At 50.4% G+C, this 26,728-nt stretch overlaps 1 protein-coding gene and 25 non-coding genes across 26 annotated transcripts; all 26 read left to right on the forward strand.

The window, feature by feature from the left end:
* Nucleotides 1-5: 5 nt before the first annotated feature.
* TRNAD-GUC (transfer RNA aspartic acid (anticodon GUC)) lies at nucleotides 6-77 on the forward strand. Its single transcript has one exon. It is a non-coding gene; the product is annotated as a tRNA-Asp (tRNA).
* A 71-nt stretch (nucleotides 78-148) lies between these two features.
* On the forward strand, nucleotides 149-220 carry TRNAD-AUC (transfer RNA aspartic acid (anticodon AUC)). Its single transcript has one exon. It is a non-coding gene; the product is annotated as a tRNA-Asp (tRNA).
* An 8,722-nt stretch (nucleotides 221-8,942) lies between these two features.
* TRNAD-GUC (transfer RNA aspartic acid (anticodon GUC)) lies at nucleotides 8,943-9,014 on the forward strand. The gene has a single exon. It is a non-coding gene; the product is annotated as a tRNA-Asp (tRNA).
* A 71-nt stretch (nucleotides 9,015-9,085) lies between these two features.
* On the forward strand, nucleotides 9,086-9,157 carry TRNAD-GUC (transfer RNA aspartic acid (anticodon GUC)). Its single transcript has one exon. It is a non-coding gene; the product is annotated as a tRNA-Asp (tRNA).
* Nucleotides 9,158-9,227: 70 nt separating this feature from the next.
* Nucleotides 9,228-9,299, forward strand: TRNAD-GUC (transfer RNA aspartic acid (anticodon GUC)). The gene has a single exon. It is a non-coding gene; the product is annotated as a tRNA-Asp (tRNA).
* Nucleotides 9,300-9,369: 70 nt separating this feature from the next.
* On the forward strand, nucleotides 9,370-9,441 carry TRNAD-GUC (transfer RNA aspartic acid (anticodon GUC)). The gene has a single exon. It is a non-coding gene; the product is annotated as a tRNA-Asp (tRNA).
* Nucleotides 9,442-9,511: 70 nt separating this feature from the next.
* On the forward strand, nucleotides 9,512-9,583 carry TRNAD-GUC (transfer RNA aspartic acid (anticodon GUC)). Its single transcript has one exon. It is a non-coding gene; the product is annotated as a tRNA-Asp (tRNA).
* A 71-nt stretch (nucleotides 9,584-9,654) lies between these two features.
* On the forward strand, nucleotides 9,655-9,726 carry TRNAD-GUC (transfer RNA aspartic acid (anticodon GUC)). Its single transcript has one exon. It is a non-coding gene; the product is annotated as a tRNA-Asp (tRNA).
* A 71-nt stretch (nucleotides 9,727-9,797) lies between these two features.
* TRNAD-GUC (transfer RNA aspartic acid (anticodon GUC)) lies at nucleotides 9,798-9,869 on the forward strand. The gene has a single exon. It is a non-coding gene; the product is annotated as a tRNA-Asp (tRNA).
* Nucleotides 9,870-9,941: 72 nt separating this feature from the next.
* TRNAD-GUC (transfer RNA aspartic acid (anticodon GUC)) lies at nucleotides 9,942-10,013 on the forward strand. Its single transcript has one exon. It is a non-coding gene; the product is annotated as a tRNA-Asp (tRNA).
* Nucleotides 10,014-10,147: 134 nt separating this feature from the next.
* On the forward strand, nucleotides 10,148-11,339 carry LOC144107019 (uncharacterized). Its single transcript, XM_077640003.1, has one exon. It carries the CDS (start codon nucleotides 10,148-10,150, stop codon nucleotides 11,336-11,338), a length of 1,191 nt encoding a protein of 396 aa, XP_077496129.1. The 3' UTR covers nucleotide 11,339.
* A 3,750-nt stretch (nucleotides 11,340-15,089) lies between these two features.
* TRNAD-GUC (transfer RNA aspartic acid (anticodon GUC)) lies at nucleotides 15,090-15,161 on the forward strand. The gene has a single exon. It is a non-coding gene; the product is annotated as a tRNA-Asp (tRNA).
* Nucleotides 15,162-15,233: 72 nt separating this feature from the next.
* On the forward strand, nucleotides 15,234-15,305 carry TRNAD-GUC (transfer RNA aspartic acid (anticodon GUC)). The gene has a single exon. It is a non-coding gene; the product is annotated as a tRNA-Asp (tRNA).
* Nucleotides 15,306-15,377: 72 nt separating this feature from the next.
* On the forward strand, nucleotides 15,378-15,449 carry TRNAD-GUC (transfer RNA aspartic acid (anticodon GUC)). Its single transcript has one exon. It is a non-coding gene; the product is annotated as a tRNA-Asp (tRNA).
* A 72-nt stretch (nucleotides 15,450-15,521) lies between these two features.
* Nucleotides 15,522-15,593, forward strand: TRNAD-GUC (transfer RNA aspartic acid (anticodon GUC)). The gene has a single exon. It is a non-coding gene; the product is annotated as a tRNA-Asp (tRNA).
* Nucleotides 15,594-15,665: 72 nt separating this feature from the next.
* On the forward strand, nucleotides 15,666-15,737 carry TRNAD-GUC (transfer RNA aspartic acid (anticodon GUC)). Its single transcript has one exon. It is a non-coding gene; the product is annotated as a tRNA-Asp (tRNA).
* A 358-nt stretch (nucleotides 15,738-16,095) lies between these two features.
* Nucleotides 16,096-16,167, forward strand: TRNAD-GUC (transfer RNA aspartic acid (anticodon GUC)). Its single transcript has one exon. It is a non-coding gene; the product is annotated as a tRNA-Asp (tRNA).
* A 214-nt stretch (nucleotides 16,168-16,381) lies between these two features.
* TRNAD-GUC (transfer RNA aspartic acid (anticodon GUC)) lies at nucleotides 16,382-16,453 on the forward strand. Its single transcript has one exon. It is a non-coding gene; the product is annotated as a tRNA-Asp (tRNA).
* A 71-nt stretch (nucleotides 16,454-16,524) lies between these two features.
* TRNAD-GUC (transfer RNA aspartic acid (anticodon GUC)) lies at nucleotides 16,525-16,596 on the forward strand. Its single transcript has one exon. It is a non-coding gene; the product is annotated as a tRNA-Asp (tRNA).
* Nucleotides 16,597-16,667: 71 nt separating this feature from the next.
* On the forward strand, nucleotides 16,668-16,739 carry TRNAD-GUC (transfer RNA aspartic acid (anticodon GUC)). The gene has a single exon. It is a non-coding gene; the product is annotated as a tRNA-Asp (tRNA).
* A 71-nt stretch (nucleotides 16,740-16,810) lies between these two features.
* On the forward strand, nucleotides 16,811-16,882 carry TRNAD-GUC (transfer RNA aspartic acid (anticodon GUC)). Its single transcript has one exon. It is a non-coding gene; the product is annotated as a tRNA-Asp (tRNA).
* Nucleotides 16,883-16,953: 71 nt separating this feature from the next.
* TRNAD-GUC (transfer RNA aspartic acid (anticodon GUC)) lies at nucleotides 16,954-17,025 on the forward strand. The gene has a single exon. It is a non-coding gene; the product is annotated as a tRNA-Asp (tRNA).
* A 73-nt stretch (nucleotides 17,026-17,098) lies between these two features.
* TRNAD-GUC (transfer RNA aspartic acid (anticodon GUC)) lies at nucleotides 17,099-17,170 on the forward strand. The gene has a single exon. It is a non-coding gene; the product is annotated as a tRNA-Asp (tRNA).
* A 213-nt stretch (nucleotides 17,171-17,383) lies between these two features.
* Nucleotides 17,384-17,455, forward strand: TRNAD-GUC (transfer RNA aspartic acid (anticodon GUC)). The gene has a single exon. It is a non-coding gene; the product is annotated as a tRNA-Asp (tRNA).
* A 5,216-nt stretch (nucleotides 17,456-22,671) lies between these two features.
* Nucleotides 22,672-22,743, forward strand: TRNAD-GUC (transfer RNA aspartic acid (anticodon GUC)). The gene has a single exon. It is a non-coding gene; the product is annotated as a tRNA-Asp (tRNA).
* A 500-nt stretch (nucleotides 22,744-23,243) lies between these two features.
* Nucleotides 23,244-23,315, forward strand: TRNAD-GUC (transfer RNA aspartic acid (anticodon GUC)). Its single transcript has one exon. It is a non-coding gene; the product is annotated as a tRNA-Asp (tRNA).
* Nucleotides 23,316-26,728: the final 3,413 nt, after the last annotated feature.

A 26,728-nucleotide genomic window follows, 5' to 3' on the forward strand; every position in this document is an offset into this window, starting at 1 on the left:
CCGTCTCCTCGTTAGTATAGTGGCCAGTATCCCCGCCTGTCGCGCGGGAGACCGGGGTTCGATTCCCCGACGGGGAGCTTCGCTTTTTTTTTTCTCGCTTTCGTCCCCTGTGCCGTTAGCTAAGCGTCGGTGAGCCAGAGCTTCCGTCTCCTCGTTAGTATAGTGGCCAGTATCCCCGCCTATCACGCGGGAGACCGGGGTTCGATTCCCCGACGGGGAGCTTCGCCTTTTTTTTTCTCGCTTTCGTCCCCTGTGCCGTTAGCTAAGCGTCGGTGAGCCAGAGCTTCTGTCTCCTCGTTAGTATAGTGGCCAGTTGGACTTCCGGCCACCGAGCGTGACGGACGCGTTATCATGAGCTCCGTCGGAGCGGTTTCAGCTGCCCAGTCGGGCCGCGGTAACAGGTTTTTGGCGGCTACTGCCGAAGATTATCAGGTTATTCTGCCCAATCTGCCATCCGGACGCATCGTCGCCAACACCGTTTTCATGCACGGCGATCCAAGAGCCCGGCCCTATCGTGTTGAAGACTACCGGGACACTTTGGCCAACCTTGGTGCGCTTCCCGACGTTGTGGCGTTGGGGGCGTATCAAATGAACCACGTGTGGGCTGTGACAATGACGACTGCTGATGCTGCTCAGAAGCTGCTTTTGGCCGTCGACGTGAAGGTAAAGGATCGCCCGTGTTTGCTCATTGATCCGAATAACCGAGAGGTTCGCGTAAAGCTGCACTGGTTGCTGCATGGCGTTACCGACGAAGACGTTCGCGTGACACTGTCGCCCTACGGGACGGTGTTAGAAGTGACCCGGGAGAAGTGGCGGTCGCTCGGTGTCACTCAAAAAGGGTCGACGACTCGTACAGTTGGACTAAAATTGCATGCCGACGCCAAAATAGACGATATTCCGCATCAGCTCAAGATAGCCGGCGAGCTAACTCTTGTTGTTGTGCCGGGCCGCGCTCCTCTGTGTCTGCGCTGCAAGAGCACCGGGCACATTCGTCGCGACTGCAAAGTGCCGCGCTGTAGTCGTTGTCGTCGTTTCGGCCACGTCGATGCTGATTGCGCAAAGACGTACGCCAGCGTAGCCGGACCAGTGCAGGCAAACGACATATCGGACCACCTGATGGACGAGGAAGACTCAGAGGAAACAGCAAGGACGAGCCGTAACCTGGTTACGCAAAGTGCATCGTCGAACTTTCAAGGGGAACAACTAATTGACGGCGGAGATAAACCCGCAGACAAGCGGCGACATGACGACGCAGAAGGCGGGAACGAGAAGGATGAGGCAAGCACTACGGGCCACCCCTCTCCCGGAGGAGGCGAGAAACCACCCACCGAGCCGGCACCAGTCACCGTGATGGAGAGCGACAGTATTAGTGCCGCTGCAAAGCGACCTCACGACGCAGGCGAAAATGGGAAGGAGCTTAGTGTCGTTGCTGCAGACGAGCCGCCAGCCAAGACGACTGTTGGACGGCGTCCTTCATTTCGACCGCTGCCGAACACTTCGGCGGCGCGCAAGACGGCGGAAACGCCGCCTATGCCGCCGTGAGGACCGCCCTGTGCTAGCACACTCCGGATCAAACCGCAGTTGTGAGGTAAGCGCCATGCCCCCGGTTTTCTTTCCCGCCTTGCTATGATGACTATGGATAAGTCCATTCGCGTGGCAACATTAAATGTCCGAGGGCTTGCCTCAATGAGGAAGCAGAGTCAACTGTACCGCCTGTTAAGCGACTTTGACCTTGACATTCTAGCAATGCAGGAGACGAAAGTCGAGGGCGACGTGGAAACCGGGGGCATGGTGCAGCAATTCGTAGCGCGATACTGTGCTATTGTGAGCCATTCCGTGGGATATTCTTCAGGCTGCGCATTGTTGGTCCGACATAGTCTAGGAGCTAAAATAGAAGCCGTTACGTCATGCACGTCAGGACGGTTTATTGTATGTGATTTCTTGTTATCGTCCTTGGAGTGGCGTGTAATCTGTTTGTATGCGCCGACTGTTGCTGGGGAAAGGTGCAGGTTTTTTGAACAGCTAAAACAGTATACCCAGTGTAATAGGTTGGTCATTCTTATTGGTGATTTCAACTGCGTTCTTTCATCCCGGGACAAAACTAGCACCCGACCGTACAAGGATGCAAGCACGACTGCCCTAAATGAAATAATAGGGAACAGTAGTTTGGCGGATGTGGCTGAATGCCTTGGTGGTGGAAGAAATACACAGTACACCCATTTTCAGGCTTCGAGCCACGCTCGTTTGGATAGAGCATACGTAAGCCTTGATTTGGTACCCTTTTGCAAGGAGTACCGAGTGAGCGCTGTTTCATTTACTGATCACTTCTTAGTCAGTTTTCTAGTAGCAAGCACGAAAGAAAGGAAAAGAAGCTTCGAGTGGCAGTTATGGAAATTGAATTCAAAATTACTGGATGATGAAAGTTTTATGGCAGACGTGACGACGCAAGTTGATGCAATGAAACATATGGGTAATACGACGTGCAGAGAAAAATGGGAGAACTTCAAGCAGACAGTTAAAATTAAAGCATTGGAGCGGGCGAGCGCTATACGCAGACAAAAGGGGGCAGAGGAAAAAACGATGCGCAGAAACTTGGAAAAATTGATCAGTGAAGAGTGTAGTAGACCCGGCATGTTCATGGACGATATTCGCGCACTAAAGCATAAAATAGAACAGTTCGGCATTGCAGCGATGGCGTAGAGGTAGAACATCCGCCTCGCGTGCAAGAGGACCGGGGCTCAAATCCTGGTGCCGCGCAATTCTCCACCGGGTTTAAAAAAAAAAAAGAAAAATCCGCGTGTCGATGGAATTGCATAACCAGGCCTGGAGTGCGGCCTTATCTCGGTGACCAGAACCGACAACGCACTCTCTCACCAGAGCAGGATTTGGCCACCCTGGTGTAGTACTTGGCCACAACCTTCTATGATCAAACCAATTAACCCTCGGCCCTCAGTCCCCAGCGGCTGCAGAGCAACTGACCACGGCGGCGGTCAGACCTGTGACGCAGCGGAGGGTGCTAAGAATCTCTGGCTCCGGACAGGCCGCCATTGGAATCTGAACCTGGCAACGTTTAACGCTAGAACTTTAGCTAGTGAGGCTAGCCTAGCAGTGCTGTTCGAGGAACTAGCGGGAATTAAATGGGATGTGGTCGGGCTTAGCGAAGTTAGGAGGACAGGTGAGGCGTATACAGTACTAAAGGACGGACACATACTGTGCTATCGCGGGTTAAAGGATAGACGAGAACTAGGTGTGGGTTTCCTCTTTAATAAGGATATAGCTGGCAACGTAGAGGAGTTCTACAGTATTAACGAGAGGGTAGCAGCAATAGTAATTAGGCTGAATAGGAGGTACAAGCTGAAAGTGGTGCAGGCCTACGCACCCACATCCAGCCATGATGACCAGACCGTTGAAAGCTTCTATGAGGACGTAGAATCAGCAATGAATAGAGTAAAATCGCAGTACACTGTACTGATGGGCGACTTCAATGCGAAGGTGGGCAAGAAGCAGGCTGACGACCACGCGGTAGGTGACTATGGGATAGGCTCTAGAAATAGCAGGGGAGAGTTATTAGTCGAATTCGCGGATAGAAATAATTTACGGATCATGAATACCTTCTTCCGCAAACGAGAAAACAGGAAGTGGACCTGGAACAGCCCCAATGGTGAGATTAAAAATGAAATCGACTTCATACTATGCGCTAAACCTGGCATCATTAAGGATGTGGCCGTCCTCGGAAGGGTGCGTTGCAGCGACCATAGAATGGTAAGGTCTAGAATTAGCTTAGACTTGAAGAGGGAACGGAAGAAGCTAGCGAAGAAGAAGACCATTAACGAGTTAGCCGTAAGAGGGAAAGCACAGGAGTTTAGGATAGCGCAGCAAAACAGATACTCGGCTTTAACTGAGGAAGATGATCTTGATGTTCATTCAATGCACGATAACCTGACATCAATAATTACGGAGTGCGCAGTAGAAGTAGGCGGTAGGACAGTTCGAAAAGATACCGGGAAGCTATCTCAGGTGACGAAAGATCAGATTAAGAAGCGCCAAAACATGAAGGCATCTAACACTACCGATAGAATAGAACTAACGGAGCTATCAAAGTTAATAAATAAGCGCAAGGTAGCCGACATAAGGAAGTTTAATATGGAGAGAATCGAGCATGCTATAAAGAACGGAGGTAGCCTAAAAACAGTGAAGAGGAAACTAGGCATAGGTAAAAACCAGATGTATGCATTAAGAGACAAGCAGGGCAATGTCATTAGCAATATGGATAAGATAGTTAACGTAGCCGAAGAGTTCTACACAGACCTGTACAGTAGCCAATGTAATCAGAGCACTAATGAGAAAGACAGCAGTGCACAGCAATGCGTCATCCCGCCAGTAACGAAAGATGAAGTAAAGAAAGCCTTAGAAGCAATGAAAAGAGGAAAAGCAGCTGGGGAGGATCAGGTAACAGCAGATCTGTTGAAGGATGGAGGAGACATCGTGCTAGAGAAACTAGCCACCCTGTATACGCAATGCCTTATGACCTCGACTGTACCAGAAGCTTGGAAGAATGCAAACATTATCTTAATTCATAAGAAGGGAGACGCCAAGGACTTGAAAAATTACAGGCCGATCAGCTTACTATCCGTTGCCTACAAAGTATTTACTAAGGTAATCGCTAATAGAGTCAGGGCAACGTTAGACTTTAATCAACCAAATGATCAGGCAGGCTTTCGTAAAGGATATTCCACAATAGATCATATTCACACTATCAATCAGGTGATAGAGAAATGCGCAGAATATAACCAACCTCTATATATAGCTTTCATTGATTACGAGAAAGCATTCGACTCAGTGGAAACCTCAGCAGTCATACAGGCATTGCGTAATCAGGGGGTAGAAGAGCCTTATGTCAAAATACTGGAAGATATATATAGCAACTGCACAGCTACTATAGTCCTCCATAAAGTCAGCAATAAAATTCCAATAAGGAAGGGCGTCAGGCAAGGAGACACTATCTCGCCAATGCTGTTCACCGCATGTTTGCAGGAGGTATTTCGAGGCCTGAATTGGGAACAGTTGGGAATAAGAATAAATTGAGAATACCTAAATAATCTGAGATTTGCTGATGACATTGCCTTGCTGAGTCACTCAGGAGGTGAACTGCAAATCATGATCAACGAGTTAGACAGGCAGAGCAGATCGATGGGTCTAAAAATTAACATGCAGAAAACCAAGGTAATGTTCAACAGCCTAGCAAGGGAACAACAGTTCACAATTGGCAGCGAGAGCCTAGAAATGGTGCCGGAATACGTCTACTTAGGGCAGGTAGTGACAGCTGATCCGGATCATGAGAGGGAGATAACTAGAAGGATAAGAATGGGGTGGAGCGCATATGGCAAATTCTCGCAGATCATGAGTGGCAGTTTACCAATTTCCCTCAAGAGGAAAGTGTACAACAGCATAATCTTACCGGTACTCACCTACGGGGCAGAAACGTGGAGGCTAACGAAAAGAGTTCAGCTTAAGTTAAGGACAACGCAGCGAGCCATGGAAAGAAAAATGATAGGTGTAACGTTAAGAGATCGGAAGCGGGCAGAGTGGGTGAGGGAACAAACACGGGTTAATGACATCCTAGTCGAAATCAAGAGAAAGAAATGGGCTTGGGCAGGGCATGTAATGCGAAGGCAAGATAACCGCTGGTCTTTAAGGGTAACGGAGTGGGTTCCAAGAGAAAGTAAGCGTAGCAGGGGGCGGCAGAAGGTTAGATGGGCGGATGAGATTAAGAAGTTTGCAGGCAAAGGGTGGATGCAGCTGGCAAAGGATAGGGTTAATTGGAGAGACATGGGAGAGGCCTTTGCCCTGCAGTGGGTGTAGTAGGGCTGATGATGATGATGATGATGATGATGATAACAGTTCGACATCGAAAGACACCACAGTGCTCTGGTGCGAGCGAGAGCTGAAAAGCTGATAGCGGGGGAAGTTCCGTCAAAAAGAGCGTTGGGCGCAGAAAAGTGGCATGCGCGGCGCAATCAGATAGTGGAAATTGAAGTTGGTGGAAAAGTTAGTGACACAGCAGAAGATATTGAGCGCGCTTTCTTCGAGCACTACAGTGGGTTATTTGCCAACTGCTCAGTTGACATTGATCGTTTCAAGAAGGGCTTCCTTTTGTTGATGCCCAGTCTAGACGACAGTACGAAGGAACTATTGGAGGCAGCTATCTCAGTAGAGGAGGTGAAAAACGCTATTGAAAGCTTGCAGCCGGGGAAGTCTCCGGGCCCGGATGGTCTGACCTCAGCCTTTTATAAACGTCTAAAACGAATAATTTCACCAGTTTTAGCTGCTGTCTATAATGAGGCATTCGATCTCAATGTACTGCCGCCATCCTGCACATCCTCCCACACTGTTCTTATGCCGAAATCAGAAGACCCCTCTGTATTGCGCAGAGTAACTTCTTACCATCCAATTTGCCTCACAAATGGAGACTATAAGATAATGATGAAAATTTTGGCTAAGCGATTGCAGACAGTCATTACTGACCTGGTGGGGCCGCATCAAACGTGCGGTATTAAAGGCCGATCTATTTTCTCAAGTATACATGTAGCGCGTAGTATCCTTGAGTGCTGCGACGCAATGGGCACACAAGTGGCAATGATCCAAATTGATCTGGAGAAAGCTTTCGATAGGGTGCCTCATGAAATTCTTCTGTGCATTCTAGATCATGTGAATGAGGGTAGAATCATTCGAGGCGGGGTCGCCATGGCGTACCAGGATTGCACGACAAGTCTAATTGTCAACAAGGTTGTGGGTTCACGCATTCCAGTCAAACGCTCGGTGCGCCAGGGTTGCCCTCTTTCGCCACTGTTGTTTTGTTTGTATATAGAGTCATTTTGTTTGAGCGTGATACAGAGCGATTGTATGGGCGGTTTTAAACTACATCAGTTAGAAGTCCGACTGTTGGCTTATGCGGATGATATAGCCATGTTTTGTAATGATTACGACAGTGTAACACAGGCTGTTAAGTGTGTTAAAAGTTTTTGTGCGGCCAGTGGCAGCGCGGTAAACTGGAGTAAGTGCCTGGGATTCTGGCACGGGGATTGGCCGGAGGCCCCAGACACTTTTGCCAACATGAGTTTTACTACGACTCCTGTTAAATACTTTGGAGTTCCTCTTGAGCGTTACAAAGACAGCGAAGCCTACTGGAGGAGTGAAGTGGATAAAATGAGGGAAAGAGTGAATAAATGGAATGGATGGAATTGGTCAATGTTCTCGAGAGCCACAATTTGCAACATATTTTTAGTGAGCAAACTTTGGTATGTCCTTCAAGTCTTGCATTGCTCCAGGGTTCATATCCAAAAAATTCATCGGGTGTTTTCAGTGTTCGTGTGGGCATCTTTTTGGGAAAGATCAAGCCGCACCAATTTATTTCTACGAGTTCGAAATGGAGGACTCAGTTTGTCACATTTGTTTTTGAGACAGGTTGTCAATCGGTATTTATTTCTTCGGGATGTTAAGCACCCGTTTCTACACACTGTCTGTCAACTTCGCCTGGGGAAGCACTTGCCTAATATGGTTGTCTCTGCTGGCAGTATGCCCGGTGGAGTGCATGGTTTTCTACGCGAAGTTGTGGTCTCATGTAGGTTTTTGACGGCGCGGTTTTCACTCCAATACCTGAGTGAAGTCAACCGGAAAAAACTGTATAAAGACCTTTGTAGTGTGGTTCTCCCCGTGCCTTTATGTCGGTCCCTTTACAGGGAAGATATAGGTAACAAGGTACTAAAGCGTGTTAAGGCTATGTTAGTCCCGTCTGGTGTTAAGACTTTCTTTTTTAAATTACACACTGGAACTCTGACTGTCAAACCGTGGATGGCTGAAAAAGGTTTTTTTGTTCCCCGGGGTACTCACTGTATAATATGCAGAAAGGAGGAGACAATTGAGCATGTGTTCCTTGAATGCTGGGATGCTGTGTTCCTTTGGGATGTGCTTCAGCGCACAATCAAAAAAGAATTTCCGCTTGATGGGTACGGAATTCGCTACTTGCCAATTAAAAGTGATGACGGTACCCCATTTGATTTGATCATGCTAATAGCCCTACACAGTATTTGGAAATGGAGAATGGCAGTAAGGCACGCCGATCTCGATGCAAGACCGGCACGTCAATATTTCAAAGAAAGCATAAGAAACTTTGTTCAGGAGAAAAAGATGCTGGAATGTAGTCCAGAGTGGCTATCACGTGTTGAGTTATTATTGGCGATGAAGGAATTTTAGCATGAGCGTGACCGCACAAGCTGGGCGGCCGTTGTTTTAACAAAGATGTTGATTGTGTTTTAGTGCTTATGTATGAATATGTTTTCTTTTCATGTGGGTCAAAATACCGGCAATAAAGAAAAAAAAATAGTGGCCAGTATCCCCGCCTGTCACGCGGGAGACCGGTGTTCGATTCCCCGACGAGAGGCTTCGCCTGTTTTTTTCTCGCTTTCGTCCCCTGTGCCGTTAGCTAAGCGTCGGTGAGCCAGAGCTTCCGTCTCCTCGTTAGTATATAGTGGCCAGTATCCCCGCCTGTCACGCGGGAGACCGGGGTTCGATTCCCCGACGGGGAGCTTCGCCTTTTTTTTCTCGCTTTCGTCCCCTGTGCCGTTAGCTAAGCGTCGGTGAGCCAGAGCTTTTGTCTCCTCGTTAGTATAGTGGCCAGTATCCCCGCCTGTCGCGCGGGAGACCGGTGTTCGATTCCCCGACGAGAGGCTTCGCCTGTTTTTTTCTCGCTTTCGTCCCCTGTGCCGTTAGCTAAGCGTAGGTGAGCCAGAGCTTCCGTCTCCTCGTTAGTATATAGTGGCCAGTATCCCCGCCTGTCACGCGGGAGACCGGGGTTCGATTCCCCGACGGGGAGCTTCGCCTTTTTTTTCTCGCTTTCGTCCCCTGTGCCGTTAGCTAAGCGTCGGTGAGCCAGAGCTTTTGTCTCCTCGTTAGTATAGTGGCCAGTATCCCCGCCTGTCGCGCGGGAGACCGGGGTTCGATTCCCCGACGGGGAGCTTCGCCTTTTTTTTTCTCGCTTTCGTCCCCTGTGCCGTTAGCTGAGCGTCGGTGAGCCAGAGCTTCTGTCTCCTCGTTAGTATAGTGGCCAGTATCCCCGCCTGTCACGCGGGAGACCGGGGTTCGATTCCCCGACGGGGAGCTTCGCCTTTTTTTTCTCGCTTTCGTCCCCTGTGCCGTTAGCTAAGCGTCGGTGAGCCAGAGCTTTTGTCTCCTCGTTAGTATAGTGGCCAGTATCCCCGCCTGTCACGCGGGAGACCGGGGTTCGATTCCCCGACGGGGAGCTTCGCCTTTTTTTTCTCGCTTTCGTCCCCTGTGCCGTTAGCTAAGCGTCGGTGAGCCAGAGCTTTTGTCTCCTCGTTAGTATAGTGGCCAGTATCCCCGCCTGTCACGCGGGAGACCGGGGTTCGATTCCCCGACGGGGAGCTTCGCCTTTTTTTTCTCGCTTTCGTCCCCTGTGCCGTTAGCTAAGCGTCGGTGAGCCAGAGCTTTTGTCTCCTCGTTAGTATAGTGGCCAGTATCCCCGCCTGTCACGCGGGAGACCGGGGTTCGATTCCCCGACGGGGAGCTTCGCCTTTTTTTTTCTCGCTTTCGTCCCCTGTGCCGTTAGCTGAGCGTCGGTGAGCCAGAGCTTCTGTCTCCTCGTTAGTATAGTGGCCAGTATCCCCGCCTGTCACGCGGGAGACCGGGGTTCGATTCCCCGACGGGGAGCTTCGCCTTTTTTTTTCTCGCTTTCGTCCCCTGTGCCGTTAGCTGAGCGTCGGTGAGCCAGAGCTTCTGTCTCCTCGTTAGTATAGTGGCCAGTATCCCCGCCTGTCACGCGGGAGACCGGGGTTCGATTCCTCGACGGGGAGCTTCGCCTTTTTGTTTTCTCGCTTTCGTCCGCTGTGCCGTTAGCTAAGCGTCGGTGAGCCAGAGGTTCTGTCTCCTCGTTAGTATAGTGGCCAGTATCCCCGCCTGTCACGCGGGAGACCGGGGTTCGATTCCCCGACGGGGAGCTTCGCCTTTTTTTTTCTCGCTTTCGTCCCCTGTGCCGTTAGCTGAGCGTCGGTGAGCCAGAGCTTCTGTCTCCTCGTTAGTATAGTGGCCAGTCATTCCACTTCCGGCCACCGAGCGTGACGGACGTGTTATCATGAGCTCCGTCGGAGCGGTTTCAGCGGCCCAGTCGGGCCGCGGTAACAGGTTTTTTGCGGCTACTGCCGAAGATTATCAGGTTATTCTGCCCAATCTGCCATCCGGACGCATCGTCGCCAACACCGTTTTCATGCACGGCGATCCAAGAGCCCGGCCCTATCGTGTTGAAGACTACCGGGACACTTTGGCCAACCTTGGTGCGCTTCCCGACGTTGTGGCGTTGGGGGCGTATCAAATGAACCACGTGTGGGCTGTGACAATGACAACTGCTGATGCTGCTCAGAAGCTTCTTTTGGCCGTCGACGTGAAGGTAAAGGATCGCCCATGTTTGCTCATTGATCCGAATAACCGAGAGGTTCGTGTAAAGCTGCACTGGTTGCTGCATGGCGTTACCGACGAAGACGTTCGCGTGGCACTGTCGCCCTACGGGAAGGTGTTAGAAGTGACACGGGAGAAGTGGCGGGCGCTCGGTGTCACTGAAAAAGGGTCGACGACTCGTACAGTTGGACTAAAATTGCATGCCGACGTCAAAATAGACGATATTCCGCATCAGCTCAAGATAGCCGGAGAGCTAACTCTTGTTGTTGTGCCGGGCCGCGCTCCTCTGTGTCTGCGCTGCAAGAGCACCGGGCACATACGTCGCGACTGCAAAGTGCCGCGCTGTAGTCGTTGTCGTCGTTTCGGCCACGTCGATGCTGACTGCGCAAAGACGTACGCCAGCGTAGCCGGACCAGTGCAGGCAAACGACATATCGGACCACCTGATGGACGAGGAAGACTCAGAGGAAACAGCAAGGACGAGCCGTAACCTGGTTACGCAAGGTGCATCGTCAAACTTTCAAGGGGAACAACTAATTGACGGCGGAGATAAACCCGCAGACAAGCGGCGACATGACGACGCAGAAGGCGGGAACGAGAAGGATGAGGCAAGCACTACGGGCCACCCCTCTCCCGGAGGAGGCGAGAAACCACCCACCGAGCCGGCACCAGTCACCGTGATGGACAGCGACAGTATTAGTGCCGCTGCAAAGCGACCTCACGACGCAGGCGAAAATGGGAAGGAGCTTAGTGTCGTTGCTGCAGACGAGCCGCCAGCCAAGACGACTGTTGGACGGCGTCCTTCCTTTCGACCGCTGCCGAACACTTCGGCGGCGCGCAAGACGGCGGAATCGCCGCCTACGCCGCCGTGAGGACCGCCCTGTGCTAGCACACTCCGGATCAAACCGCAGTTGTGAGGTAACGCCATGCCGCCGGTTTTCTTTCCCGCCTTGCTATGATGACTATGGATAAGTCCATTCGCGTGGCAACATTAAATGTCCGAGGGCTTGCCTGAAGGAGGAAGCAGAGTCAACTGTACCGCCTGTTAAACGACTTTGACCTTGACATTCTAGCAGTGCAGGAGACGAAAGTCGAGGGCGACGTGGAAACCGGGGGCATGGTGCAGCAATTCGTAGCGCGATACTGTGCTATTGTGAGCCATTCCGTGGGATATTCTTCAGGCTGCGCATTGTTGGTCCGACATAGTCTAGGAGCTAAAATAGAAGCCGTTACGTCATGCACGTCAGGACGGTTTATTGTATGTGATTTCTTGTTGTCGTCCTTGGAGTGGCGTGTAATCTGTTTGTATGCGCCGACTGTTGCCGGGGAAAGGTGCAGGTTTTTTGAACAGCTAAAACAGTATACCCAGTGTAATAGGTTGGTCATTCTTATTGGCGATTTCAACTGCGTTCTTTCATCCCGGGACAAAACTAGCACCCGACCGTACAAGGATGCAAGCACGACTGCCCTAAATGAAATAATAGGGAACAGTAGTTTGGCGGATGTGGCTGAATGCCTTGGTGGTGGAAGAAATACGCAGTACACCCATTTTCAGGCTTCTAGCCACGCTCGTTTGGATAGAGCATACGTAAGCCTTGATTTGGTACCCTTTTGCAAGGAGTACCGAGTGAGCGCTGTTTCATTTACTGATCACTGCTTAGTCAGTTTTCTAGTAGCAAGCACGAAAGAAAGGAAAAGAAGCTTCGAGTGGCAGTTATGGAAATTGAATTCAAAATTACTGGATGATGAAATTTTTATGGCAGACGTGACGACGCAAGTTGATGCAATGAAACATATGGGTAATACGACGTGCAGAGAAAAATGGGAGAACTTCAAGCAGACAGTTAAAATGAAAGCATTGGAGCGGGCGAGCGCTATACGCAGACAAAAGGGGGCAGAGGAAAAAACGATGCGCAGAAACTTAGAAAAATTGATCAGTGAAGAGTGTAGTAGACCCGGCATGTTCATGGACGATATTCGCGCACTAAAGCATAAAATAGAACAGTTCGACATCGAAAGATACCACGGTGCTCTGGTGCGAGCGAGAGCTGAAAAGCTGATAGCGGGGGAAGTACCATCAAAAAGAGCGTTGGGCGCAGAAAAGTGGCACGCGCGGCGCAATCAGATAGTGGAAATTGAAGTTGGTGGAAAAGTTAGTGACACAGCAGAAGATATTGAGCGCGCTTTCTTCGAGCACTACAGTGGGCTATTTGCAAACTGCTCAGTTGACATTGATCGTTTCAAGAAGGACTTCCTTTTGTTGATGCCCAGTCTACACGACAGTACGAAGGAACTATTGGAGGCAGCTATCTCAGTAGAGGAGGTGAAAAACGCTATTGAAAGCTTGCAGCCGGGGAAGTCTCCGGGCCCGGATGGTCTGACCTCAGCCTTTTATAAACGTCTAAAAGGAATAATTTCACCAGTTTTAGCTGCTGTCTATAATGAGGCATTCGATCTCAATGTACTGCCGCCTTCCTTCACATCCTCCCACACTGTTCTTATACCGAAATCAGAAGACCCCTCTGTACTGCGCAGAGTAACTTCTTACCGTCCAATTTGCCTCACAAATGGAGACTATAAGATAATGATGAAAATTTTGGCTAAGCGATTGCAGACAGTCATTACTGACCTGGTGGGGCCGCATCAAACGTGCGGTATTAAAGGCCGATCTATTTTCTCAAATATACATGTAGCGCGTAGTATCCTTGAGTGCTGCGACGCAATGGGCACACAAGTGGCAATGATCCAAATTGATCTGGAGAAAGCTTTCGATAGGGTGCCTCATGAAATTCTTCTGTGCATTCTAGATCATGTAAATGTGGGTAGAATCATTCGAGGCGGGGTCGCCATGGCGTACCAGGATTGCACGACAAGTCTAATTGTCAACAAGGTTGTGGGTTCACGCATTCCAGTCAAACGCTCGGTGCGCCAGGGTTGCCCTCTTTCGCCACTGTTGTTTTGTTTGTATATAGAGTCATTTTGTTTGAGCGTGATACAGAGCGATTGTATGCGCGGTTTTAAACTACATCAGTTAGAAGTCCGACTGTTGGCTTATGCGGATGATATAGCCATGTTTTGTAATGATTACGACAGTGTAACACAGGCTGTTAAGTGTGTTAAAAGTTTTTGTGCGGCCAGTGGCAGCGCGGTAAACTGGAGTAAGTGCCTGGGATTCTGGCACGGGGATTGGCCGGAGGCCCCAGACACTTTTGCCAACATGAGTTTTACTACGACTCCTGTTAAATACTTGGGAGTTCCTCTTGAGTGTTACAAAGACAGCGAAGCCTACTGGAGGAGTGAAGTGGATAAAATGAGGGAAAGAGTGAATAAATGGAATGGATGGAATTGGTCAATGTTCTCGAGAGCCACAATTTGCAACATATTTTTAGTGAGCAAACTTTGGTATGTCCTTCAAGTCTTGCATTGCTCCAGGGTTCATATCCAAAAATTTCATCGGGTGTTTGCAGTGTTCGTGTGGGCATCTTCTTGGGAAAGATCAAGCCGCACCAATTTATTTCTACGAGTTCGAAATGGAGGACTCAGTTTGTCACATTTGTTTTTGAGACAGGTTGTCAATCGGTATTTATTTCTTCGGGACGTTAAGCACCCGTTTCTACACACTGTCTGTCAACTTCGCCTGGGGAAGCACTTGCCTAATATGGTTGTCTCTGCTGGCAGTATGCCCGGTGGAGTGCATGGCTTTCTACGCGAAGTTGTGGTTTCATGTAGGTTTTTGATGGCGCGGTTTTCACTGCAATACCTGAGTGAAGTCAACCGGAAAAAACTGTATAAAGACCTCTGTAGTGTGGTTCTCCCCGTGCCTTTATATCGGTCCCTTTACAGGGAAGGTATAGGTAACAAGGTACTAAAGCGTGTAAAGGCAATGTTAGTCCCGTCTGGTGTTAAGACTTTCTTTTTCAAATTACACACTGGAACTCTGACTGTCAAACCGTGGATGGCTGAAAAAGGTTTTTTTGTTCCCTGGGGTACTCACTGTATAATATGCAGAAAGGAGGAGACAATTGAGCATGTGTTCCTTGAATGCTGGGATGCTGTGTTCCTTTGGGATGTGCTTCAGCGCACAATCAAAAAAGAATTTCCGCTTGATGGGTACGGAATTCGCTACTTGCCAATTGAAAGTGATGACGGTACCCCATTTGATTTGATCATGCTAATAGCTCTACACAGTATTTGGAAATGCAGAATGGCAGTAAGGCACGCCGATGTCGATGCAAGACCGGCACGTCAATATTTCAAAGAAAGCATAAGAAACTTTGTTCAGGAAAAAAAGATGCTGGAATGTAGTCCAGAGTGGCTATCACGTGTTGAGTTATTATTGGCGATGAAGGAATTTTAGCATGAGCGTGACCGCACAAGCTGGGCGGCCGTTGTTTTAACAAAGATGTTGATTGTGTTTTAGTGCTTATGTATGAATATGTGTTTTCTTTTCATGTGGGTCAAATACCGGCAATAAAGAAAAAAAAAAAAAGTATAGTGGCCAGTATCCCCGCCTGTCACGCGGGAGACCGGGGTTCGATTCCCAGACGGGGAGCTTCGCCTTTTTTTTTCTCGCTTTCGTCCGCTGTGCCGTTAGCTAAGCGTCGGTGAGCCAGAGGTTCTGTCTCCTCGTTAGTATAGTGGCCAGTATCCCCGCCCGTCGCGCGGGAGACCGGGGTTCGATTCCCCGACGGGGAGCGTCGCCTTTTTTTTCTCTCGCTTTCGTTCCCTGTGCCGTTAGCTAAGCGTCGGTGAGCCAGAGGTTCTGTCTCCCCGTTAGTATAGTGGCCAGTATCCCCGCCTGTCACGCGGGAGACCGGGGTTCGATTCCCCGACGGGGAGCTTCGCCTTTTTTTTTTCTCGCTTTCGTCCCCTGTGCCGTTAGCTAAGCGTCGGTGAGCCAGAGGTTCTGTCTCCCCGTTAGTATAGTGGCCAGTATCCCCGCCTGTCACGCGGGAGACCGGGGTTCGATTCCCCGACGGGGAGCTTCGCCTTTTTTTTTTCTCGCTTTCGTCCCCTGTGCCGTTAGCTAAGCGTCGGTGAGCCAGAGCTTCTGTCTCCTCGTTAGTATAGTGGCCAGTATCCCCGCCTGTCACGCGGGAGACCGGGGTTCGATTCCCCGACGGGGAGCTTCGCCTTTTTTTTTTCTCGCTTTCGTCCCCTGTGCCGTTAGCTAAGCGTCGGTGAGCCAGAGGTTCTGTCTCCCCGTTAGTATAGTGGCCAGTATCCCCGCCTGTCACGCGGGAGACCGGGGTTCGATTCCCCGACGGGGAGCTTCGCCTTTTTTTTTTCTCGCTTTCGTCCCCTGTGCCGTTAGCTAAGCGTCGGTGAGCCAGAGCTTCTGTCTCCCCGTTAGTATAGTGGCCAGTATCCCCGCCTGTCACGCGGGAGACCGGGGTTCGATTCCGCGACGGGGAGCTTCGCCTTTTTTTTTTCTCGCTTTCGTCCCCTGTGCCGTTAGCTAAGCGTCGGTGAGCCAGAGCTTCTGTCTCCTCGTTAGTATAGTGGCCAGTATCCCCGCCTGTCGCGCGGGAGACCGGGGTTCGATTCCCCGACGGCGAGCTTCGCCTTCTATTTCTCGCTTTCGTCCCCTGTGCCGTTAGCTAAGCGTCGGTGAGCCAGAGCTTCTGTCTCCTCGTTAGTATAGTGGCCAGTATCCCCGCCTGTCGCGCGGGAGACCGGGGTTCGATTCCCCGACGGGAAGCTTCGCCTTTTTTTTTTCACGCTTTCGTCCCCTGTGCCGTTAGCTAAGCGTCGGTGAGCCAGAGGTTCTGTCTCCTCGTTAGTATAGTGGCCAGTATCCCCGCCTGTCGCGCGGGAGACCGGGGTTCGATTCCCCGACGGCGAGCTTCGCCTTCTATTTCTCGCTTTCGTCCCCTGTGCCAATAACTAAGCATCGGTAAGCCAGTGATTCCGTCTCCTCGTTAGTATAGTGGCCAGTATCCCCGCCTGTCACGCGGGAGACCGGGGTTCGATTCCCCGACGGGGAGCTTCGCCTTTTTTTTTCTCGCTTTCGTCCCCTGTGCCGTTAGCTAAGCGTCGGTGAGCCAGAGCTTCTGCCTCCTCGTTAGTATAGTGGCCAGTATCTCCGCCTGTCACGCGGGAGACCGGGGTTCGATTCCCCGACGGGGAGCTTCGCCTTTTTTTTTCTCGCTTTCGTCCCCTGTGCCGTTAGCTAAGCGTCGGTGAGCCAGAGGTTCTGTCTCCCCGTTAGTATAGTGGCCAGTATCCCCGCCTGTCACGCGGGAGACCGGGGTTCGATTCCCCGACGGGGAGCTTCGCCTTTTTTTTTCTCGCTTTCGTCCCCTGTGCCGTTAGCTAAGCGTCGGTGAGCCAGAGCTTCTGTCTCCCCGTTAGTATAGTGGCCAGTATCCCCGCCTGTCACGCGGGAGACCGGGGTTCGATTCCCCGACGGGGAGCTTCGCCTTTTTTTTTCTCGCTTTCGTCCCCTGTGCCGTTAGCTAAGCGTCGGTGAGCCAGAGCTTCTGCCTCCTCGTTAGTATAGTGGCCAGTATCTCCGCCTGTCACGCGGGAGACCGGGGTTCGATTCCCCGACGGGGAGCTTCGCCTTTTTTTTTTTCTCGCTTTCGTCCCCTGTGCCGTTAGCTAAGCGTCGGTGAGCCAGAGGTTCTGTCTCCCCGTTAGTATAGTGGCCAGTATCCCCGCCTGTCACGCGGGAGACCGGGGTTCGATTCCCCGACGGGGAGCTTCGCCTTTTTTTTTCTCGCTTTCGTCCCCTGTGCCGTTAGCTAAGCGTCGGTGAGCCAGAGCTTCTGTCTCCTCGTTAGTATAGTGGCCAGTATCCCCGCCTGTCGCGCGGGAGACCGGGGTTCGATTCCCCGACGGCGAGCTTCGCCTTCTATTTCTCGCTTTCGTCCCCTGTGCCAATAACTAAGCATCGGTAAGCCAGTGATTCCGTCTCCTCGTTAGTATAGTGGCCAGTATCCCCGCCTGTCGCGCGGGAGACCGGGGTTCGATTCCCCGACGGGAAGCTTCGCCTTTTTTTTTTCACGCTTTCGTCCCCTGTGCCGTTAGCTAAGCGTCGGTGAGCCAGAGGTTCTGTCTCCTCGTTAGTGCCTCGACAGCCGTCACTTCCTCGGTGACAGCCGTCACCGGAGGAAGAGGAAGACGCCGTTCTGAGCGGCTGTGCTTCAACATGCTCCATGCTGGAAACAGCGCATCGGCCGTTGGCCGAGGTCTACCGACGTCTCAGGACACTACGGACTCGTACAAAGTTGTCCTTCCCCGATTGCCAACCGGTAATGTTGTCCTTAATACCGTTTTCCTGCATGCTGACCTTAAGGGTCGCCCGTACCGAGCACCTGACTTCCGTAACGCACTCGCACAGATATTGGATCTCCGGGAAATTTTGTGCATTGGTCAATACCAAATGAGCCACGTGTGGATGGTTACCTGCGAGAGTAGTTCTTCCAAACAGAAGCTTGTTAACAAAGCGGAGTTTCCTGTCAAAGGACTGCGGTGCATGGTGTTTGACCCGGATACTAAGAACGTCAAGGTTAAGCTCCTTTGGCTTCCCCGCTATATGGAACACCGGAGGATTGTGGAAGCATTAGAGCCTTATGGCATGGTCCAGTCTGTGGAGCGTGAAAAGTGGCGGTGCCCAGGGATGGAGCATATAGAAACGGCGAACCGTGAACTCTCCCTCACACTCAAGGATGGAGTGTCAGCTAGCACCATTCCACACACACTTAATGTTTATGGAGTGCAGGCATTAGTCCTTATCCCAGGGAGACCTCCACTGTGCCTCCGATGTAGCCGGGTTGGACATGTCCGGCGCCAGTGTCGCACGCCTCGATGCACTCAGTGCCGACGCTTTGGCCATACTGCGGAGAACTGTGTCTTGAGTTACGCTGACAGGCTGCGTCAAGGCCAGTGGTCACGGGAAGATGACGTGGCATCAGAACACATTATGGATGTGTCTGAGGTTGTGGACGCGACCGGAGAACTAAGTCATGAGCATCGAATAGATGGGGAACAGAAGACTTCAACACCTCAAAACAACACGGAATATGAAGCGACTGGCCATCTAGCATCCACGCCTCCAGGACGAAAACCGCCGGACCCGGGCCCCCCCGTGAGTGTTACAGAGACTGCTGTGCTTGCTGCACAGGAACACCTCGTTGCCATAGGTCAACGTCCGGATATGCCTCCTGTGGAGTCAGTCGAGGCGATACAGCCAGTGAATGCTCGCCGATCCTCCTCTGATGCTGATTCTGCTTCGTCGTTGGAGGGTAACGGTGAGATGTGTGTGGCGTCGATCTCTGGCGTGTCAGGTTCTCTGTCGGCGGTCAGTGTGGCAGTGAGTGATGTGCTCCCCTCGGGTTCGTGGGCCGAGGCCTTGGCTGTCTCAGAGGAAGACATGGACAGCACCGCACCTTTGAAACTCCTGCAGATGCTGACGAGGTGTGTATCGATGGCGCTGACCAGAAGGCACAATGTGTAGAGGCCACGGGAAGGGTGGTGTTAAAGAGGAGGGCGATGTCTGTCCGAGAGGCCGCCAATTTGGCGGCGGGCCACCACATTCCAGGGGATGGCGTTTGTTAAGACTGGCACCAAAATGGCGAGCGTCGCAGCATATCAAGTCGCTACCCTTAACGTTAGGGGTATGCGTAATCGTAGGAGGCAACAGCAGGTACGGCATCTCTTAAAGAAATGGAGTGTGTGTGTAGCCGCTATACAGGAAACAAAGTTGTCCTCTGATGAAGAGACAGCAGCTGCTCTTGAGCCTTTTTTGTCGGAATACAGCATTATTGTTAGCCACGCGAGAGGCTTATCCGGAGGTTGTATGCTATTCCTGGCGAACACGCTAGAGATGACAGCCATGTCTTATTGCATAGATGACGAGGGGCGACTTATATGCTGTGATCTCACAATTTCAGGTGTACAGTGGCGGATTATTTGTGTTTATGCCCCCACAAAGCAGCGCGATAGAAGGCTTTTTTTTCTGTCATTAGTTGAACATTTGCGCACGGACCGCAAAATTATATTGTTGGGAGATTTTAATTGCGTTTGTAGGGATGAGGACCGTTCAGTGGTATGTAAGAGATTTGGCAGTTGCGAAGATCCAAGTCAGGGTTTCGATTATAGTTCCTTGCTCGGAAACTTCCCTCGACTTGATGATGAGAAGTGTGCTATAGTGAAGGGACCTATCACTTTGGATGAAATCTTACCGATTTGGTTTCTGAATATAGTCTTGTGGATGTGGGGCAGGAAAAAGGCGACAGTATACATTTCACTCATTTTCAGTTTTCCTCTAATGCTCGCCTTGACAGAATTTACGTTTCTGTTGACGCATTAGCAAGTGTGTTTGGCTACTGGGTGCGGCCCATTTTCTTCAGTGACCACTGTATGGTGTCTCTTCAGATAGGAAAGTACACTCGGCATGTACATCACCCTCGATGGGAGTTGTGGAAGATGAATAACTGTCTGCTCTCAGACGAAATCTTTCAGCGTGCTGTACCTACTGGTTTGAAGGACGTATGGTCACGCCGTGATCTTTCCATTTTTCAAAAGTGGGACTTGTTTAAACAGGAGACCAAAAACTTGGCAATTGAGGCCTCAGCAAGAATCGCTTTCCTGAAGAGACACCACCTTCGTGAGCTTGGGCGCACCCTAACGGAGCTACATGAGCTAGAGAGGGTAAGCCCGGGTGCCTATCTCGAAGAGATTAATAACGTAAAAGCACAGCTTCAACAATTTGCGACAGACAGATATAAGGGGGCCTTGATACGATCTAGGTCCCGAAGGTTTCTTGATGAGCAACCTTCTCGTCGGGCCCTGAGTGATGAAAGAGAGAATGCTCTTGCGAAGGAAATATTGGAAATTCAGTATGGTGATTGCACATACAGTGATGCGCCTGGTATTCTTGCTGCTTTCTTCGACTATTATCGGAAGCTGTTTGGCAGTTGCGAAGATCCAAGTCAGGGTTTCGATTATAGTTCCTTGCTCGGAAACTTCCCTCGACTTGATGATGAGAAGTGTGCTATAGTGAAGGGACCTATCACTTTGGATGAAATTCAATCAGCCATTTCTGCCCTGCAGAGCCAGAAATCTCCTGGGCCAGATGGTATTACTAGCGAATTCTATAAAACATTTTCGCCTTGCCTAGTGCCTGTTTTGATGGAAGTTTTCAAAGCATCTTATGATGTGGGTGTCCTGCCTCCCACTTTTTATCCTGGGCACACAATATTAATTCCCAAAAGCAAAGATACTAATCGGTTAAAAACTGTTGAGGGATATCGTCCAATTTCCCTTTGCAATGTTGATTACAAAATTTTTGCCAAGGTTCTTAGCAGTCGTCTGCAGCTCGTCATTTTGGACTTGATAGGTCCGCATCAGGTCTGTGGTATTAGAGGCCGCAGTATTCAAACACATATCCATATTGCACGTTCAGTATTAGAGACAGTATCAGATGAGATAGGCCAAGTAGCTCTGATTCAAATTGACTTGGCTAAGGCGTTTGATAAAGTTCGGCACGATTTCTTGTTCGCGGTCTTGGAGTATGCAAATATTGGGGACGTCTTGCTCAAAGGCATAAGGCTGTGCTATAAGAACTCCTATACAAGGGTTATTGTTAATCAGGAGCTAACGAAACCAGTACCACTAGAAGCATCTGTTCGTCAAGGATGTCCACTGTCTCCATTGTTGTTTGCCCTATATCTGGAACCCCTCTGTCTCAGTATAATTAACAGCGCAGCTATCCGCGGTTTCTCTCTGGCTCAATGTGAAGTTAAAGTTTTAGCTTACGCTGATGATGTCGCCCTCTTTTGTTCTGACAAAAAGAGTGTACTCGAGGCTCTAAACTTGACTAAACAGTTCTGCGATGTATCAGGCGCGGCTCTTAATTTAGAGAAATCCAAAGGCTTTTGGTTGGGTCATTGGGGAACTAGGCCAAGCCAGTGCGGTGGTATATGCTGGAACTGTAGCCCTCTTGAGTACCTAGGCGTTCCGCTGCACCAAGTTCGCAACAGTACAGCCTACTGGGATTCACAAACTGTAACTCTACGGCGGCAAACACAGGCTTGGATGGGTAGGGAACTCTCAGTGTTTGCGAGGGCACAGGTCTGTAACATTTTTTTGTTTGCAAAGCTCGCGTATGTCCTTCAAGTCCTGCATTGTGCGAGGAGGAAGGTGCAAGCAATACATAGAATATTTGCAGCATTCGTTTCGCGCTCTCAATGGGAGCTGATGAGGCGTGACAACTTGTTCCTTCCCTTAGAGGGTGGTGGAGTGGGCCTTGTTCACCTGTTCGTGCATCAACTCGTTTCCCGTTCTTTCTTTTTCAAATCGGCAAACGACCCGTTTCTGGTAGCTGTGCTCATTAGGCGGCTTAGTTTTCATTTGCCTTACTTATTCGCACCGACTGTACAGGCTCGTGAGGGGACTTTATGGGGATTTCTTAAGGAGGTTGCTGACACTTTCAATTTTCTCACTGTGCGCTTCTCTTTAGATTACCTGTATAGCCTCTCGGGAAAGCAGATGACCCAGGCTCTCACTGAGTCTTTGTTCCCTACACCATTGTATCGGCAGCCTTATCTGGGGTCTTTGGACATCAGTGTTCTAAAGCGTGTTAGGCGGATGTGCGTTCAGGCAGCTGCTAAAACGTTCTTTTTCAAACTACACACAGCGACGCTGCCTGTCAAGACATTTCTTAATGACAAGGGGATGTTTGTACCCTGGAATGTGAATTGTCGTCTGTGTAACGTGCCTGAGACAATTGATCATTGCTTCATCCTGTGCCGTGATGCCATGTTCTTTTGGGACATACTACAACGAACTCTTAAGAAGGACATTGAAATTACACCATACACTAATAGATTTCTGCCTGTTGACAAAAACTCTGTTGTGCCTTATGACGTGTTTGTGTTGATGGGACTATTCAGTCTTTGGAAAAGCCGTATGATGGACAGACATGCCGAGCCACCAAGATCGTCCAAATCTGTGTTTCGGGAACAGTGTGCGTTGGTGAGGAGTGTATATGCTGCTCGCGTCGAACCTCCAAGCTGGCTGCCGTGCCTGGATGCTTGTGTGTGCCTCCCTGAATTTTGATGTTTTGATGGGGATGCAGTGGTGAGTTAGGGCTATGAGGGGCTGATGTTAAGCAGCCCGGTAACTTGAGACGCGAACTAGTCTGATTGAAGTTTCCTCCTTTCTACAGAAGTTCTTCCATGCAATAAAGAAAAAAAAATCCTCGTTAGTATAGTGGCCAGTATCCCCGCCTGTCGCGCGGGAGACCGGGGTTCGATTCCCCGACGGGGAGCTTCGCCTTTTTTTTTCTCGCTTTCGTCCCCTGTGCCGTTAGCTAAGCGTCGGTGAGCCAGAGGTTCTGTCTCCTCGTTAGTATAGTGGCCAGTATCCCCGCCTGTCGCGCGGGAGACCGGGGTTCGATTCACCGACGGGGAGCTTCGCCTTTTTTTTTCTCGCTTTCGTCCCCTGTGCCGTTAGCTAAGCGTCGGTGAGCCAGAGGTTCTGTCTCCTCGTTAGTATAGTGGCCAGTATCCCCGCCTGTCGCGCGGGAGACCGGGGTTCGATTCACCGACGGGGAGCTTCGCCTTTTTTTTTCTCGCTTTCGTCCCCTGTGCCGTTAGCTAAGCGTCGGTGAGCCAGAGGTTCTGTCTCCTCGTTAGTATAGTGGCCAGTATCCCCGCCTGTCGCGCGGGAGACCGGGGTTCGATTCACCGACGGGGAGCTTCGCCTTTTTTTTTCTCGCTTTCGTCCCCTGTGCCGTTAGCTAAGCGTCGGTGAGCCAGAGGTTCTGTCTCCTCGTTAGTATAGTGGCCAGTATCCCCGCCTGTCGCGCGGGAGACCGGGGTTCGATTCCCCGACGGGGAGCTTCGCCTTTTTTTTTCTCGCTTTCGTCCCCTGTGCCGTTAGCTAAGCGTCGGTGAGGCTGACCACGACAGTGTCGTATGTACATAGCGTTTTGTGTGTTTTTTGTTGAGTGTTTTTTGTGTAAATGTTATGAGTCAAAGCCAGGCAATAAAGAAAAAAAAAGTGAGCCAGAGCTTCTGTCTCCTCGTTAGTATAGTGGCCAAAGATATAAGAAAGAAATAAGAGATACAAAAAGTAAACTTGAGATTATCGAAAAAGACAAGTATACAGCTGCCATGATACGGGCCCGTGCTGAACGTCTCTGGCTTGACCAAGTACCTACTAAACGCTCGCTTAGTGACGAAAAGAAGTACGCGACTCAGAACGAAGTAAGACAAATCAGGTACAGAAACGAGGTAACGAATGATAGCAAAGTGATTCAGTTGGCGTTTGTTGAGCAGTATCGGGAATTGCTTGGGCGGCGACGGCTTGAAGAAGAGGGGTTTGCAAACACGTTCTTGTCCCGTATGCCAAAACTAGGAGACGATATAAAACAAGGGCTGGAGGTACCAATCAGCGTAAGCGAAGTGGGAAGAGCAATCGAAGAGCTGAGTGCCGGAAAATCTCTCGGTCCTGACGGCTTAGGTAGTGAATTTTATAAGAAGTTCAAAGCCGAACTCACCCAAGCTCTCCACTGCGTCTGCACCGAAATTTATGAGACGAAGAAAATGCCACCATCATTTAAAACAGCACACGTGGTTTTAATACCCAAGAGTGAGGACCAGGCTAAACTTCTGTCCGTTGGGGCTTATCGGCCGATAAGCCTAACCAACGTTGACTATAAAGTGTTTATGAAGATTCTTGCCAACAGACTGCAAAAGGTCATAAAGGACCTTGTAGGGCCCCACCAAACGTGTGGTAATAAAGGTCGCACCATTGGAACAAATGTGCACATTGCTAGAACTGTTCTTGAATGCTGCGATGCCTTCGGGGGCCGAGTTGCCATGATACAGCTTGACCTTGCAAAGGCCTTCGATCGAGTGTCGCACGACATTCTTTTCGCCATTCTAGAATATGCCAACGTCGGCTCTGTGATAATGCAAGGTGTACAGATGGCGTACGACAACTGTGTTACCCGAATTATAGTGAACAAACAGCTGACTGAACCTGTACCTGTGTGTTCTTCGGTCAGGCAGGGTTGCCCGCTCTCGCCTTTGCTCTTTGCGATCTACCTTGAGCCTTTTCTGTTATCACTGTTGCGCAATGATGGGATCTGCGGTTTCACTCTTCTGTCTGCGCAAGTAAAAGTGCTTGCTTACGCTGATGATATTGCTGTTTTTTGCGCGGATCAAGAAAGCGTTAAAGAAGTTGTGAAAGTTGCGGGGGAATATTGCAAAAAGACTGGGTCCAAAATTAACTGGGATAAGTGCATAGGTTTTTGGCACGGTGATTGGGACAGCACACCTGCCGTGTTTGCTAACATGAAATGGACGACCGCCCCTGCGAAGTACTTGGGGGTACCCTTGGAGCACTATAAAAGCAGTACGGAGTTGTGGGGTGAGATAACGCAGAGTGCAAGAAGAAAAGCGGATGGCTGGAAAGGACGTGACCTTTCTGTTTTCGCGCGCGCAAGTGTGTGCAATGTATTTTTAATAGCCAGAATTTGGTATATATTGCAGTTCGTGCTCATTACCCGAGCAAACCTGCAGAAGCTGCATAGAGTGTTTGCTGTCTTTATTTGGAGCTCAAATTGGGAGCGAACAAGTCGAGTTAATCTGTTCCTTCCGGTCAAAAGGGGCGGCCTTGGTCTTTCTAATTTGTTTCTGAAGCAAGTTGACTCAAGATTTTTGTTTCTACGTGATCAAACCGATCCCTTGTTGCGCACAATGTTGCAGGTGCGCTTAGGCAACGTGTTGCCGGAATTTGTTGTGTCCAGTTACCCGGCCACGAATCGTGCTGTAACAGGTTTTTTGCGTGAAGTTGTGGCAGCCTTTTGCACTTTGAGCGCTCACTTTTCTACACAGTATCTATCTGCTGTACCCAGGAAAAAACTGTACAAAGATTTGCTAGATATATTTATACCTGCTCCCTTATACCGTTCCTTTTGCTGCGGAGGCCCAGGCAAAGATGTGTTAAAGCGAGTTAAGAAGATGCCGGTAAGACCGACTGTCAAATCCTTTTTCTTTAAACTTCATACCGGTACCCTTCCAGTGAAAACATGGCTAAACGATAAAGGCATTTTTGTGCCCTGGACCACCGACTGCATACTCTGCAAAAAACCCGAGACCATCGAACATGTGTTTATCGACTGCTGGGACCCGGTTTTCCACTGGGACATCTTGCAAAGAACATTGAAGAAAGAACTACCTGTAACTCCTTATGGCATCCGGTTTCTACCTATAGAAAGTGAGGAGGTTCCTTACGACATGTTTATGCTACTGGGCCTCCACAGCATCTGAAAAACGAGAATGGCGGCCAGGCACGCCGACGCAAATGTGCGACCAGTGAGAGAAAACTTTATAGAAAGTGCAGTCTTCCTGAGAGATGTTCTCCGCAGTCAACCCCAGCCGCCGGACTGGGTGGCAGTTATGGATGAACTGGTTAACATGAAAAAGTTTTAACCCATTGTCTCGGCCAAAGTGTGGCTAGAGATTTTTATGTATTGTTTACCGGTAATAAAGAAAAAGTATCCCCGATTCTGCTTCCGGCAGCCGAGCTGGTCGGATCGCAGCATCATGGGCTCCAGCGGAGCGGCGACAGCGGCCATTGACGGCCGCGGAAACAGGATTGATGACTGCGAAGATAAAAAGTACCAGATAATTTTGGCGACACTGCCAACAGGACGTGTTGTTTTCAACACAGTTTATCATCACGGAGACGTGCGAGCGAGGCCGTTTCGGGTCGAAGATTTCCGCGACGCCCTGGCCGACACCGGTACGCTCCCCGACGTGGTCGGGTTGGTGGCGTACCAAATCAACCATGTGTGGGCAGTCACCCAGCGGAGCACGGAGGCAGCAAAGAAGTTGCTCGCCTTCAATGAGCTGCAAGTTAAGAGACGCCGTTGCCTCATCATCGACCCGGAAGACCAGCAAGTAAAGCTGCGGCTACACTGGGTGGTTCATGGTGTGGCCGACGACGACATCCGGACGGCATTAGCGGCATTTGGCAAAGTGACCGACGTTACGCGAGAGCGGTGGCCGATCCAAGGCGTCAATGACAAGAGCTCAACGACAAGAACTGTCCTACTGAAGTTGAAGGCCGGTCTGAAAGTGGATGACCTACCACACCAGGTACGCGTCGCCGGAGATTTGGCTCTTCTCGTGGCGCCTGGACGTCCAATGCAGTGCCTGCGCTGCCACGGTACGGGCCGCGTGCGGCGTGAATGTAAAGTTCCCCGCTGCAGGACATGTCGGCGGTACGGTCACGCGGATACC

Source organism: Amblyomma americanum, chromosome 10 (assembly GCF_052857255.1).
Source record: "Amblyomma americanum isolate KBUSLIRL-KWMA chromosome 10, ASM5285725v1, whole genome shotgun sequence".
NCBI lineage: Eukaryota > Metazoa > Arthropoda > Arachnida > Ixodida > Ixodidae > Amblyomma > Amblyomma americanum.